At 42.5% G+C, this 14,572-nt stretch overlaps 2 protein-coding genes and 1 non-coding gene across 5 annotated transcripts in view; all 3 read right to left on the bottom strand.

The window, feature by feature from the left end:
• Positions 1-8,990, bottom strand: part of SUPT16H (SPT16 homolog, facilitates chromatin remodeling subunit) — a 44,521-nt gene extending 35,531 nt beyond the window's left edge. Inside the window, exon 1 of the mRNA XM_055130761.1 lies at positions 7,938-8,990. Within this exon, the coding sequence (XP_054986736.1) occupies positions 7,938-8,003 (66 nt within the window). The 5' untranslated portion in view covers positions 8,004-8,990. The remainder of the gene's footprint in view (positions 1-7,937) is intronic.
• A 143-nt stretch (positions 8,991-9,133) lies between these two features.
• The window catches only part of CHD8 (chromodomain helicase DNA binding protein 8), a 75,258-nt gene continuing 69,819 nt past the window's right edge, over positions 9,134-14,572 (bottom strand). For all 3 annotated transcript variants that reach the window (XM_055130755.1, XM_004609498.3, XM_055130756.1), the window contains exons 35-38: positions 13,501-13,614; positions 13,149-13,328; positions 12,646-12,762; positions 9,134-10,106 (exon numbers count right to left, since the gene is read on the bottom strand). In XM_055130755.1, coding sequence (XP_054986730.1) covers positions 9,540-10,106; positions 12,646-12,762; positions 13,149-13,328; positions 13,501-13,614 — 978 coding nt within the window. In that variant the 3' untranslated portion in view covers positions 9,134-9,539. The remainder of the gene's footprint in view (positions 10,107-12,645; positions 12,763-13,148; positions 13,329-13,500; positions 13,615-14,572) is intronic.
• Positions 14,024-14,127, bottom strand: LOC129403996 (small nucleolar RNA U6-53/MBII-28). The gene has a single exon (XR_008629610.1). It is a non-coding gene; the product is annotated as a small nucleolar RNA U6-53/MBII-28 (small nucleolar RNA).

Below are 14,572 nucleotides of genomic sequence, written 5' to 3'. Positions count from 1 at the left end.
TCCAATTTTTGCTACCTTCCAGCCTGATTTATCTGATAGTCAAATCTTGTTTGCTGTTTTGGTGGGTAGTGGGGGCTGGTTCAGGGTGAGAACAGGCAGTGCTTCACACTCAACTGGCGAGCGAGTGTGTTCAGGGAACCATGCTGTGCCAAGAACTGAACCCAGACCTCCCACACGTGCTCAGCCCTGAGGTAGCTCTCAAATCAAATCTTGCTAACAGTGCTTCACCTGAGAATACTATTATTTACTAAGCAGCCACTTTCCCTATTACCTTGCATTTTTATTATTCTCAATAAAATCCTAGTTTCAGTACCATCATATTCAAAACCTTCATACCAAGTGCCAGAACAATCAAAATTCATACACAAATATATAGGTAGTCCAAATACTATGACTTTTGCAGTTTTCTGTTTTCAGAAGGCAAAGATTAAATCTAAAACACTAGTTCAAAATACCTTTCCATTTAGATTCAATTATTGTAAAATATAAAAAAAAATTTCCAGGTGCAGGGGCCTCAAACAGGTAGGGAATATAGAGGCCGTACCTAGTGATACATGTGTTATCAGGGATTGAACCAGGGTCAGGCACATACTAGATATGCATCCTAACCCCTAGCTTCAAGATAGTTAAAATGGCTTAAAAATATTTTAATTCAGCTAGCAAGTCAGATAAGAAAATACCTTCATTAGATAAGATACTTTCAAAGAAACAAATAAATTTTCTTAGGAAAGTGAAAAGTGCCTGATTTTTATCTCTAAACTTGAGTCACTGACAAACTTTTCAGGAAGAAATTATTATCGGAGTGCTGGCGAGAGATATACAACTGGCTAGATCAGTTGCCTTGAATGAGACCGACCCGAGTTCAAACGCCAGAGTTTCACATGGTCCGCCAAGCATTACCAGAAGTGATTCCTGAGTGCAGAACCAGGAGTAACCCCTAAACATAGAAGCCAAAACAAAACAAAACACCCAAACAAACAAATTCAAACATTAATATTGGAAGCCAGGTGTGTGGCTCAATGGTACAACACTTGGCCTTGCATCTGTGAGGCTCTGGGTTCGGTCTGGTACTCTCCCACTGCAACTCCCCCAAAACTTAGTGGTCTAGAGAGACAGTACAGGGGCTAAGGTGCTTGCCTGATATATACTGCTAACTCTAGTTCAATCCCTGGCACTACATATGAGCTTCTGAGCATCACCAGGAATGACTCCTGAGCATAGAGCCAGGAATAAGCCCGGAGTAGAGTTGGATGTGGCACCCAAATCAAAACCAAAAAAAAAAAAAAAAAAAAAGCAATTAGTACAACTTACATTTAACAGGAAATTCCTTCAGTAATTACAACCAACAGGCATCAAGGTTCTGCCTTTTGTATTTAGAGAAACAATATGCCTGCTGGCTAAGAGCTCATTCTGAAACAACTGCCCGCCATTTAGTATGACCTCTCTGATCTAGACAACTTGATCTTCACGTCTTTAGGTATTGCTCTGAGAGTTAAATAAGCAATTGCGTATACAGTGCCTAGAATGGTGGGGAATTCAGAATGACTATGTGTTTGCCAGCATTATTTCCAAGTTGAAGTAGGTATGTGTTAAAAGTTACCAAGTATCACATTATTTCTGATGTCACAGGTTAGTAGTTATTTAAATAACTAGAACAAAATATAAAATAACTAGAACAAACTATAGCTGCAAGTATATAACCCCTATAATGAGATGATTTCAAGCAATCCAAGATGTGACTTTAAATATTTAATCACAGCAAAAGAGATTACAGAACTTTTCAGTAATTTCAATTTTCTTTGTTTTTGGTTCTGTGTTCAGAGATCACTCCTGGCAGGGCTGGGGGGACCATATGAGGTGCCAGGGAGTGGACCCTGATCAGCCACCTGCAAGGCAAGCACTCTACCCACTGTACTATCTCTGAGCCCCTTTTATTTTCCTGGTTACATCCTGAATATAAGCTGTTTAATGCTAATTATATATTTTTCTGTGGTGCTGTAAATCAAATTCAAGGTTGTGAGGCATTGTCTGGGTTATATCCCTCAGCCAATGCTACTTTGTAACACTGGCTAAATTTAACACTGCAGTGTGCTTACCTATCTCTACTTTTTAGCAGTAACTTTTTATTTCTAGAAGGTGATACATTTTCATTTGTGTGATACAAAGTATCCCTTCTGAAAGAAATCGGTTAAAAGAGTTCAGTGGTCTTTGAGGGGAGGTAACAAAAGGACAAAGAAAGGCAGATGACCAAGCTGAAACTGGGGAGCTACATCTTAAGACAAGCATTCTCACTGCCAACACAGTTGGTAGTGCCAAGGATCTAGGAAGAGGAATGGGTATGCATGTCACAGGCAAGTTCAAGGACAACAACAATGGCTTAATCAGAAAGTTTAAGAAATGGGAGTAGAGAGAAGGCTCAAATGGAATGGTACTGATGCCCTTCCCCTCTGCCACTGTCCCCCCCCACGTCTTGAGCAGCCCCAAATACTGCTGGGTACAATCCAAAAGCAAAGCAGAGAAAAAGTTTAAGAGATGAACTGTTAGTACTGAGAAGCCATGAGACATTTCCTAAAGCACCTACAAAAAAGTTGATTATGGGAAATGGGCTCAGAAAGCTTCTAAGACCCAATACAAGGCCTGGCACAAGTCCAAGTCCTAAATGTTGGGGAATTAAACCAAAGTCTATAGTGCAAAGAAATAACTGAGAACAAATGCAATGCCTCAAGCATAAAAATTGAAATATTTTTCCTTATGCATCTCCACTTGCTCAGAAAGACACTCTATTTGCCATCTAGCAGTCCTAGTATTGGAGAGAAACCCTTCTTGCAAAGCAGTTTCTTATCTGATTTTTAATAGCAATCTTCTAATATGTAAAAGAGAGTTAACATGTCCAGAGGAAATAGGTAAGGAAGAGGACCAAAAAACCAAAAAGACCCTCTGTTAAGGAACTACAGCAAAGCCATGCAAGAACAGAATAGGGGGCAATAAAAAACATTAAACCCCAAAATTTGCAGGCCAGAGCAATAGTACAATGGGTAGGGTAGGTTAGCTTTACATGTGGCCGACCTAGGTTTGAGTCCTTGCACCCCATATAGTCCTCTGGGTCGACCAGGAGTGATCCCTGAGCAGAGACAGGAATAAACCCTGAGCACTATGATGTGTAGCCCGAAACCAAAAACAAACAAAAAAAGAAATTAAAACAAGGAATTATTAAAAATCAGGAATAAAAAAACTTGTATCGGGGCTGGAGAGATAGCACAGCGGGTAGGGCGTTTGCCTTGCACGCGGCCGACCCGGGTTCAAATCCCAGCATCCCATATGGTCCCCTGAGCACGGCCAGGGGTGATTCCTGAGTGCATAGCCAGGAGTAACCCAAATAAATGGAAATGAAATTTTAAAACGAGGACTTAACTAGACAGGGACTTCAGAGGAAGAAAAAAAAAGGATCATCTGAGGACATGGAGGGGAGAAATTGAAGAGTGCAAAATTCCAGTTCCAAAAGATTTAAATCTAGAGAATAAAGGGTTTAATTCATAACTCAACATAAAGCAAAACAAAACAAAAAGACAATGACATTTCAAAACACAAGGAATAAGAACTCTTGACCAGATTAAGGAGGGTGCCTTGCATGTGGCTGACCTCAGTTTGAACCCTCGTACTGTATATGGTCTCCTGAGCACTGAGCTAAGAGTAACCCTTGGGCAGAGAACAAGAAATAGTTCCTGAGCACTGCCATGTATGGACAACACTCCAACCCACAAGAGACCAAAGCAGGAACTAGTAGGGATTCCCTTTCATTTCAGCGGCAGAGAACATGATTCCTAAGTGTGCAGCTCTAAGATGAAACCCAGTGTACTGGGTAGGGGTAGGGATCAAGTCTGGTATTCAAAGTCAAATAATATTAGAGCATCATCTAAACCTTTATTCCACTCCTGAGATAAGGAACCATGCCATGTAAACAGAACTACAACAGATGAATAGGGGCTGGCCCAGGGGTATTCAAGTATAGAGAGTTCAGCAGTGCTGGCCAGTCTTGCTGGTGGTAACATAGAGGGGCAAGATGCAGTGTCAAGGATTAAACATGGGGTCCATGTGGTGCTAGAGATTATACTCAGGGTCTCCAACAAACCAGACAAGTGCTCTACCACTTGAGCTAGCTAACATAGCTAATATGTATTTGTTTTGTTTTGGGGATCCACATGCACTAGTGCTCAGGGCTTACTTCTGGCAATGCTCTGGGATGGAACTGGGGTTGGCTGTGTGAAAGTACCTGAAACCCGGTACTATTTCTCTGGCTCCTCCCTTGTCTGTATTTTTCAAGAATCTTTTAAACCACGTAAGACAGCTGCCTAGTCAAGGAAAACAATTCAGAGCAAGAAATTGATCCCCCTTGTAATTTCCTACAAGAACTGGCAAAGAGCCAGAAAGTGGTACCCAAAGGAGCCTTGACATTGTATCAACACTAGCAGTCTTCTCCAGCTAGACTTTCTTTTACTTCTTTTTGGGTTATACCCTGTAATACACAGGTCTCCAATATGCAAAACATGTGCTCCAGTCCTTTGAGCTAACTTTCCTGCCACATTTCTCCCCCAGAGTCAGGAATGGGGCTTAGTGGTGGACTGCATGCATGCTTCCTGAAGCTTAAGCCCTTGTACTGAAAAAAAAAAAAAAAAAAAAAAAAACACTTCCTTTTCGGGTTGGGACCACCCACCACCCCAGTCCTGATTTCTGGCAGTATAAATAAATGCATGGGACCAGCATTCTTTCTGAAAACAGCTACTATTCTGATAATTTATGGAATTCCTCTGGGACAGAAAGCAGATGGCTAGAATCAAGGTTCACTCAACAGGATGTTCTCTCAACAGGTGGTTTTCAAATGAGTTAGAGGTGTGCAACTGGAACCCATAGATGATGGGAAACCTTTCAATTTCTATTCCATGCAGCGACAATCACAATCATAAAAAAGCTAGAAGACCTGAAAAAGGAACCAGTAAATTTAAAGATTCTACAGAGAAGCCCTCAGCCTGTTTTAATGACCTGCCACTACAACCTGAATTTTTCTAACCTCCAAACATACAAATGCCACCATCCTTTTCTGCTCTTCACAGTTCAAATTAAAAAAAAAAAAAAAAAAAGTGAGGCAAAACAATCCAAAGTAGTAAAACAGGAGTAACTTCCAGCCATAATAGAGGGTCCCAGTTTACTTTTTGACTGAGACTCTTTTCTCATCTCTAATACACTAAATTTAGGTACAAGGTTCAATACACCCTAATTTAGAAATTCCCATTCAGTTTAAAGTGTGTAATACAACTGTTTTGGAACTAAGATTTTGAGTACTGAAATTAAGAAATCATACACATTTTTTTTCAACAACCCAAAAGTACTTTAAGATAGTGGGATCAGGAGGCACAGTAATTCTTCCAATTCCAAGATCCTTTTGGTACTCTACAACTCTAAGTAGTTGTAGAGTAGTTGTAGTTGCTTTATGGAGCTACCATAAAGCAACAGTTCTGAAGAGTGATTGCTTAAGAGTGTCTACAGAACTATAAAGCATATGTAGAGCCCAAACTAATATTTTGGTTAATTCTCATTACAACAGATAGTTTGAAGGATGGGAGATGAGAATACCAAACTTTTATAGGAAGCTTCCAAGTATTATTACTTCACAGTCAGTTTTCTAACAAGTAGAAAGAAAAATATAGCATGCATCTGCATTTCACTTTTTCTGTTCACAAACAAAAAACAGTTATCTTTGCTTAAGCAGACCTACTAGGGATGGGAGAGGTAAGTTCTGAGGTATATTTGCCTTCTATCAGTGAGGCCTTGAGTTCCAAAACTACAAATAAAACAAAGTGAAAGTACTATAACTTGAAAAGACTAAATGAATATACCTTGTCATTATCTGTACTGCAAACCATAACGGAAACTGGGACCATTGGTGGTGGGAAATGTACACTGCTGAAGGGAAGGGTGCTGGAACATTATATGACTGAAACCCAATCATGAACAACTTTGCAACTGTATATATCACTCAGTCAATAAAAAAAATTCAAAAAACCAAAATGCTAACAGACATCATCACCTCCTAGAATCCTATTGTGTCCCCTTGTATGTGTGTGTGTAATAGGGGTGGAAATATAAGTTCACCTGATATTAAAGAGAAAAAGAAACAAATTGAACAGGTGGGCTTCTGGTCTTAATTATTAAATTTATAGGCATAAAAAAAGCATACTTAGATGCTTTCAAAGTTTGTCACAATTTTTACTAATTTACTACAATTGCCTTGGCTTACAATATTGCTAATGCTAATTTCCAATCACCATCTGACATTTCTCCCCTTAAGATGTAAACAATATTTTTTACACTTTTGAGAAAAAATGGTGATGCGGGAGGGCAGTGGCCTTTACGAATTTAAAGAATGTCAGTTATTTTATGTTTGCTAATCTGTATTTAGGACTCAATTTTTCCTAAATTTTATGCTCTGCAGTTATATATCCCACACAGGCATACTGATCTCTGAATTAACCTTAGTGTTCACGAAAGATCTAGAAAGGACAGAATAAACTTTGGTAAACAAAATCACAGGGTCTGGAAACACCTCTACATCAAAGGTATGATTTCAGGGCTTCTTTTGGTAATTACCAATGGCCTAGTACCCACTCATCTTTGGAATATAACAGAGCTATTAGTTTATTTTTTTTAACATGGACCACATCTAAATATAAATACGTAAGAGAACCTGTCAGAAACCTTTAGTAGAAGATTGACCAACAAAATATTTTTAAAAATAAGATTTATGTTCAGCACTTATTTACCAAGCAAAGTCTTTATTTTTTGCTTTTCCATAAATTGCAACAGAGTCCATTTTATTTAGAATTACCTAATGCATTCATACTCAAAAGATAAAACATAACAAGAGGAAAAACCTTTAATGAATGGTTGAAAAACAATCAAAATACCCCGGGTTTTAGATCAATTTCAAAGGCAAATTACAACGCAGAAATCAGAATCGATCGTTCCTGTCAGGGTTTTTTTTTTTTTTTCCGGGTTTTAAAAAAGTCTGTTGGTTTAATCTTCCCTGTGTGACAGCAGAATTCGGAGACTACGGCTAAGCAGCTCAGCAAGCAACCCAGGGAACACTTGAGCATTTGAACTGATAAACTACGCTCACGAAAATAATTGTTATCTGGGAACGTTTTTTTCATGCAGCACCAATACCGCCCGCCCAATCTTTTGAGGACCCGAAACAGCTCTTTCCCTCCCCTCACCCCGCTTTTTTTTTTTTCCGGAACACGTGCCCGAGACTCTACCGCGGAGGAAAACTAGCAAGGTTTATGGGCGTCACAACGTTTTGGGGAATCGCTAACGCCTGCAGGTACTCAGCATTAGGTTTCTGTGTTATCCACGGCAAGGCCTAGCACGGGAGGCGGCTGCGCGTGAGCAGCGTTTCTTTTTATAACTCCAGCCAACGACAAACGCGCAGAGCCTGCTGCTGCACATCCTCCGCGTCCCTCCATCCATCCTTTTACGAAGATGGTTGTAATTCTGGCGGGACCGCGGTTCTGCAAGGGCAGAGGGAGCGCGTGGGTGGGCGTGCGGCGCGCAGAAGGGGAGCCAGGGCGCGAAGGCGGGGGGTGGGCGCGCGGGGGGCTGCCGCTGCCAGGGCGGGAAGCGACGGAGGGGGGGGGGTGGCTTTGGTTCTGTGTGACGGGGGCCGGCACGCGGGGGGGAAGATGGTGGTGGCCGAGGGGTTCCCTGCTAACGGGGGCCGCCCGCGCTGCAAGATCTTGGAGCAGCGAAAGGGGCGCGACACCGAAACCGGGAATTCCCGACGGAACCGGGGACGGAGTGGGGGCGAAAAGAGCGCCGAGAAACGGGAGTTATTATGGGATGGCCGAGGGGGGCTCCCTCGGGGGCAATTACGGGATCTGTCTCACCCGCCAGTTGCTGTACAGTCTCTTCACTCGCCGATAATACGCGTCTTTGTCCAGAGTCACAGCCATGGCCACAGACGCCGCTCCTCCTCGGGCTCCGAGAATCACGCGAAGTCCCGGCTCCGCCAGCAGCTCTCGGCCCCGGAATCCCGCACTCTGCCAGTGCCCCGGAAGTACCGACCTCAGAAATGCCCCTTCCGCTTCCGGGTCCCGGCGTTGGGGATTTTTTTTTTTTTTTAACAAATCGCGTCTCCGGAGATTATAGGGAAGAGAGAAAGAGAGAAAACAAAAACAAAAACCAAAACCATACCAGAGAAGATCAACAAAAATGCAATTTCAAGAAAAAAAAAAGGTCTAGATTTTCGCGGGGTTTTCTGGTCAACTTAGCAACAGCCGCACGCGACCCGCCGTCCTCACGTGACGGCCGGAGCCGCCCTCGCCCAGCCCCGCCGCGGTTCCCAGGCGCTGCCTCTCGCCAGGGCGAGGCCGGGGAGGGCGGCCGCGCGCGCGGGTGGGGAGGCTCCGCCCCCGCCGTGGCCGGGGAGGCGGGAAGCCGGGCTCTGGCGGGGCGCGGCGGGCGGCGCGGCGGGGGAGCGGAGCTTTTCGCTCCTCCGGGCCTGGGAGCCGCGGCGCTGCGGGGACGGGCCCACGCCCACGCCGCTCTGACGAGGGAGAGGGCCCCGGCGAGGCCGCGAGTCGGCCTCACAACAGCCGAGTCCCCGGCGGGGCCGCAGCCACGAGCACCCCGAGGCGCAGCACACGACCCCGATCCCCAGGGACCCACCCAGGCGGTGCCCGCGTTCTTCCCACCAGCCTCGGCAAGTGACACCATTTTACAGCCTCCCCGAAGCACCGTTATTTCAGTTAATCCGAAACAAATGTGCGTAGTTCCCTTAGAAATTCTTCCTTCCCGGTTCTCCTAAGCACTTGCGGTTCGAAAGTGGACTTTATTTTATTAATTGTTTTGCGTGCTCTTTAGCGCCAATGCTTCCCTCTGCTCCAGTAAGTTGGACACACCGAAGCTATCCTTTGCTGGGGAGCAGGGGGTGTGCAGACCACCTTATCTACCCTTACCGAGTCTCCGGCAGGCACAGTAGTGACCTGGAAGAAAGTGTGTTAAAATTACCCATCACAAACATCGATTCTTAAAATTAATATTTATATTGGTATGAGCAAATATAGAACAAGGGGAGAGTGGAAAAGGATTAACTTAAATTTATTAATGCCAAGGGGAAGGAAGGTAACAGTTCCTGACCCTCCAGCTGTATCCACAGTTCGGCCAGGAACAGGCTCTGCCAGAGGCTGGGCCAGCGCTACATAGTCTGTGGTTAAGGGAGGTGTCTGGAGAGGGGCGAGCATCAGCGGCTCTGTCTCCTGTCCTTCCCCAGAAATGAGGAAGTGCTCGTGGATTATTTTAGGAGTCCCCCGCCCACCCAATTCTCTCAAATTTGGAAGCAATCAGGTACAAGTTTCCTTTTGCCTTTTCACCTCCTAGAGTTCTGGGTTTCCCCCATCTCCCCTGCCCCTCCCACGATTCCATAGTCCAAGGGCCAGAGTAAATGAAAATACAGCAGCCACCCAAGCAATGGGGACCATGCTGGGGCATCAGTCGTCAGCATCTTCACTGGAGTCTGAGTTGGCTGGCATCATAGGATCATCAATGAGTGAGAAGTCCCGTTCTGAGCTATCATAGCCCTGAGATAAATCATCATCATCATCGTCTTCATCCTCATCGTCCTCCTCCTCAGGCTGCAGTGGGGGCAACCTCAAGGCAGTACCAGAAGTGGTAGTGGCTGGTGAAGAAGGGTAGCCAGCGGCTCTCAGGCCTGGATGGTGATGGTGGTGATGGTGGGGGTGGGGGTGGTGGTGGTGGTGATGAAGCATGGTGCTGGAGTCTACATGAGGGGATGATGCGGCACCGCCCATCACAAACGGCATAAAAGGCAATGAAGCAGAAGTGGCACTGCTGTGACCCAGAGATGACACCGACTGCAGGCCACTGCTGCTGTGTTGGAAGGTGTTATGTAGAGACAGGGACCCAGTGCCTCCACCCTGCATCAGGGCCATCATTTTAGAAAGGTCTGGTCGCATCCTGCGGGCCCGTTTCTTGCTGCCATCTGGTGCAATAGGCCCAGGTAAAACCCGATTGAACACAGTTTCAGCGTGGTGACCCTGGAAGAATGGAACAGAGGGAAAAAAGAAAAGGGGGGGTGTGTGGGGAGGAGGGGAAAGAGGTACAAGTTAACAGCGTCTTAGCTTGCAAAAACTTTTCCAAGAATCTTTCTGACCTTCAAACAGAAAGATCAAAACAAGTATAGTCTGCTGAGACTTGAGAATAGTAATAAGAAAAAATGTTATCTGGTTGAAGCATTCTGATGCTAAAATGAATATAAAGGATTCAATAATTATGTGAACCCAAATTTTGATTTTTTAATGGCTATGTAATATACAAATGCTACCTTTGTTAATAACGATAATGACAGACTGTACTATCTCTCTAGCCTTTTTAGATTTTTTTTTCATTTTCATATACTCACATATTGGCTAAATTTTAAATTGTTTCCCTTTAGATATACTGACCTCAAGTTCTCATTAATTTACTACTTCTAGTCCCTCTTGGAACTTTACTAGTTCCAAGTCAATACTGGGTAAACTGGAATTAAGCAAATAAGTTGACACCTGGGTTTCTGAACTTTAGTTTATAATCTAAGCCTGAATAGCACGATTTTTATTTTAGGTTGATTTTGTGTGTATGTGCAAGGCAAGCACCCTACCACTTGTACTATATCTCCAGCCCTCTGGAATGGTTTATGATTTTTGAAAAACAACTGCCTGGACATTAAAAAGAATTTTTTTTAAACCTCAGTGAATGGAGAAAAAAAAAAGTGCATCACAAATATGCATGTATCCCTGAGCAAGAGCCATGCTAATATCTTACTTCAATTTTAATATAGTTGCTGTCAAAGCAATCACTGCATGGGCTTTTCAAATGCAACTATAGGGGGCCAGAGCAATAGTACAGCAGGAAGGACAACAGCTTTGCACATGGCCAAACCAGATTTGATCCTCAGCATCCCATATGGTCCCCTAAGCACCAACAGGAGTGATTCCAGAGCAGGACCTCCAGGGGTGGCTCAAAACCACCCAATTCTTTTTTAAATTAAAAAATATAAGGGCTGGAGATAGCACAGTGGCAGGGCACTTGTCTTGCACATGCCAACCCAGGTTTGATATCTGGCATTCCATATGGTCCCTCGAGCACTACATGGGTGATTCTTGAGTGCAAAGCCATGGATAACCTCTTAGTATTGGCATATGGCCCAGAACACAAATAAAATAAGAAAGAAACCAGTTTTCTAGCTATCAGTCTTTGCATTATCAACCATTCTTGACTTTCATGCTTAGTCCCAGTAAAAAAATCAAATTCACTACACAAATAATGCAAAATAATGCTATTCTTAAAATATTAATGCAGGGCTTGGAGTGATAGCACAGTGGTACAGTGCTTACTTTGCATACACTAACCTGGATTAATCTCCAGCACTCCATATGGTCCCCCAAGCACTGCCAGAAATTAATTACTGAGTGCAGAACTAGGAGTAACCCCTGAGCATCACCAGGTGTGGCTTGCTCCTCCAAAATTTTAACGCAAAAGATTCAGCTCACTTGGAAATTAATTTTGTTAAATAATAAACCATAGTGGGGCTTGCCTTGTATGATCCTGGTTCAATCCCCAGACCACATGTGCTCCCCTGAGAACTGCCAGGACTGACTTTTGAGCACAGAGCCAGGAGCAAACTCTGAGTACCCGAAGGTAGCCCAAGATTTCCCAAAATTTTAGCCACACATGGAAAGATGTAAAAGAATAAATGGAGAGTGATTTGAATAAGTACACAATTATACAAAAGTGGCAATCTGTGTTAAAATCACTACATGCTCAACTAAAATGACACACATTTTAAAAAGTATATATCCAAGAGAAGAAAGGAACAGAAACTATGACCATTTGATCCAACAAATGGCCTAGTAAATGTGATGAAAGCCTAAAAATAGCTGAAATGGAATAATGTAGAGTCCAACTGTATTTATAAAATAAAAAATATAGTTCCTTGTCCCGTTTCCATTGTTATTTATTAGAGGTTTTCAACCACATATACTAATTCCTTAACTGTTTCCCTTAATAAAATAGGCAGATTTTTCCTAAAATACACAGAATCATAAAATCTATATAAGTATTGGAGCCAGAGAGATAATACAATAGATAAATCTCTTGCCTTGCATGCAGCTGACCCAAGTTTGAACCCCAGCCTATCATATTGTCTCTGAGGACAGCTAGGAGTGATTCCTTAGTGCAAAGCAAGGGGTAAACCTGAGCATCAATGGATACAGGCCCCAGGTTGCCCCACCAAAGTCTTAATAACTCTGCTCCATATTACTCACTTTTTAAGAGTCAAGGTGAAAGATTTATCCCAAAAAAATCCTTAATAGAAGAGGAAAATAAAGTTTTGGATGTTTTATACACTTATAAGATGAAATACTATTAGATTTTAGAATTTTATGCTCTTCTAGAGTTGGTAGTGCTTTCGTTTCCTTACTGGTAAATTAAAGATAAACTTTCTCAAATGTATACACTGGGAAGAAAAACAACAGGTAATTTCCAGTTACACTAATCTTAGAAGTCTTACAGTAGTGAGGAATAACTCAGTCTCACCTTTTTTCCATTTCTAGAGTTAGCTGTCTGTACTGGTTCCATCCCCAAATAATTCAATTCTGTCTTATTATTTTTTTTACATCTCTGCCACTTCTGTTTTCTGCGATCCTCCATATACTGCAATAGGAAAGTACAATGTTATACTGGAAGAATAAAAATCTTTGGGGAAATTATTAAAATACTAATATATAATTTGACAACAAATGCTTATTGCATGGGTAAATAAAGGATTAGTCCTAGTGGAAAACTCCTAAATGGATATCTTTAAAAAGAAAACAACAACAAAACAGGCTATTATATAGTAATTTAACAGTAAATATTTGCCTAGTAGTTAATTCAACAAATGAATTAACATTTTATCTTGTGAGTCTGTGAGACAGAAGACTACAATTTTTCTAGATGCAGGGGGCAAAAAAAAAAATACATTATGGCATGCTTCCTCCCTCTCAACATAGTTTAAATGTCAAGGGAATGACTAGTTGCTGTATGGAACTGCCACTCACCGCTAGAAATCGGGGATCAACAGCAAACTCTGGATGACCCTGTAACCACATCTCCAGTTCAGCCCGGCGAGGGGCATCCTCACCCACCAGCAAAGTACCATCCACCTTATTGATGACAGGGATCCGGGTCTCCAGGTCCACATCAAGGTGATTAGGCTCTTCCATGCACTCCACCTCCAGCTGCAAACCCAGAATCCACCCCCATGAGCACATACTCCTCTTTGGGACAGAGAGCCAATTGTAGCCATAAGGTAATTCTAGTATCTTCTATTCCCTCAATCCCAACTACTTCATTAATTATCAGGAATTAAAACATCTAATTATTTCAGTTTTGAAAGATTTTGTCACTCACCTCAACTAGCTTCTTTCTGTTCCCCTTCTTCTTATGAAATAGTGGATGTCCATCTCCCATTACTCCATTAGCCATTAATTTGTGCTTCTGGAATGTTAACTTTAATCCTTCCTCCTAGGAAGACAACCCACCCACACAAGGCATTATATATTAGGTTTTTAAAATTTTTTAATTTATTTTTTAAAATGCATTTGCTTTATTTTATGTTCATTTATTTTGCTTTTTTTGGGGGGGGGGTTCACATTCTGGTGATGCTCAGGGGTTCCTCCTGGTTCTACACAGTAGTCACTCCTGGCGGTGCTCAGGGGACCATATGGGATACCAGGGATTGAACCCAGGTTGCACGCATGCAAGGCAAATGCTTTATCTGCTTTACTATCACTCCGATCCCTTACATGTTTTTTTAAACAGAGATTTAGCATTGGGGTCTTGGCTTCAAGGGTGGTCCTATCAATGATGGGCATCCTAATAAAGGGTAGAAATTAGAAAAGCATTTTTTTTTTCTGTAGAAAGATTTCTTAGTGCCCCTCAGATGCATGTAAGAAAGAATTTATATCAACAACATCCAATGCAGGGTAAAACCCCTACCTGATGTCTCAGTATTAGCATGGCAATTCATCACAGGGGCAAAGCTTGATTTTCCTATTATATGCTAATGTAAGACATTTTTTGACTTACTGAATACTTAATGACCAACTAAATAGGATTCAACCTAGAGAAAAATTCAAATTTTATATTTTTTGCTATAAGTTTTTTTGGTCACACTGGGGCGTTGCTCTGGGGTTACACCTGGCTGTGTACTCAGGAATTATTCCTGGTGGTGCTTGGATGCCAGAGATCAAACCTGAGTGAGCCACATGCAAGGCAAATGCCCTACATGCTGTACTATTGCTCCGGCCCCACTAAATTTTCATTTATACAATAGTAACATTAACTGTAGTAAGAAAACTCCTTTTAATATACTAAGATTGATAATCCAATATTGGATATGCCAAAAACAGTAACAATAAGTCTCTCAGTGAGAGATGTTACTGGTGCCCGCTTGAATAAATCGATGAGCAACGGGATGACA

This window comes from Sorex araneus, chromosome 3 (assembly GCF_027595985.1).
Source record: "Sorex araneus isolate mSorAra2 chromosome 3, mSorAra2.pri, whole genome shotgun sequence".
Classification (NCBI taxonomy): Eukaryota; Metazoa; Chordata; class Mammalia; order Eulipotyphla; family Soricidae; genus Sorex; species Sorex araneus.
Note: the sequence above shows the minus strand (reverse complement) of the source record. Positions and strands in the feature narration are given on the sequence as shown.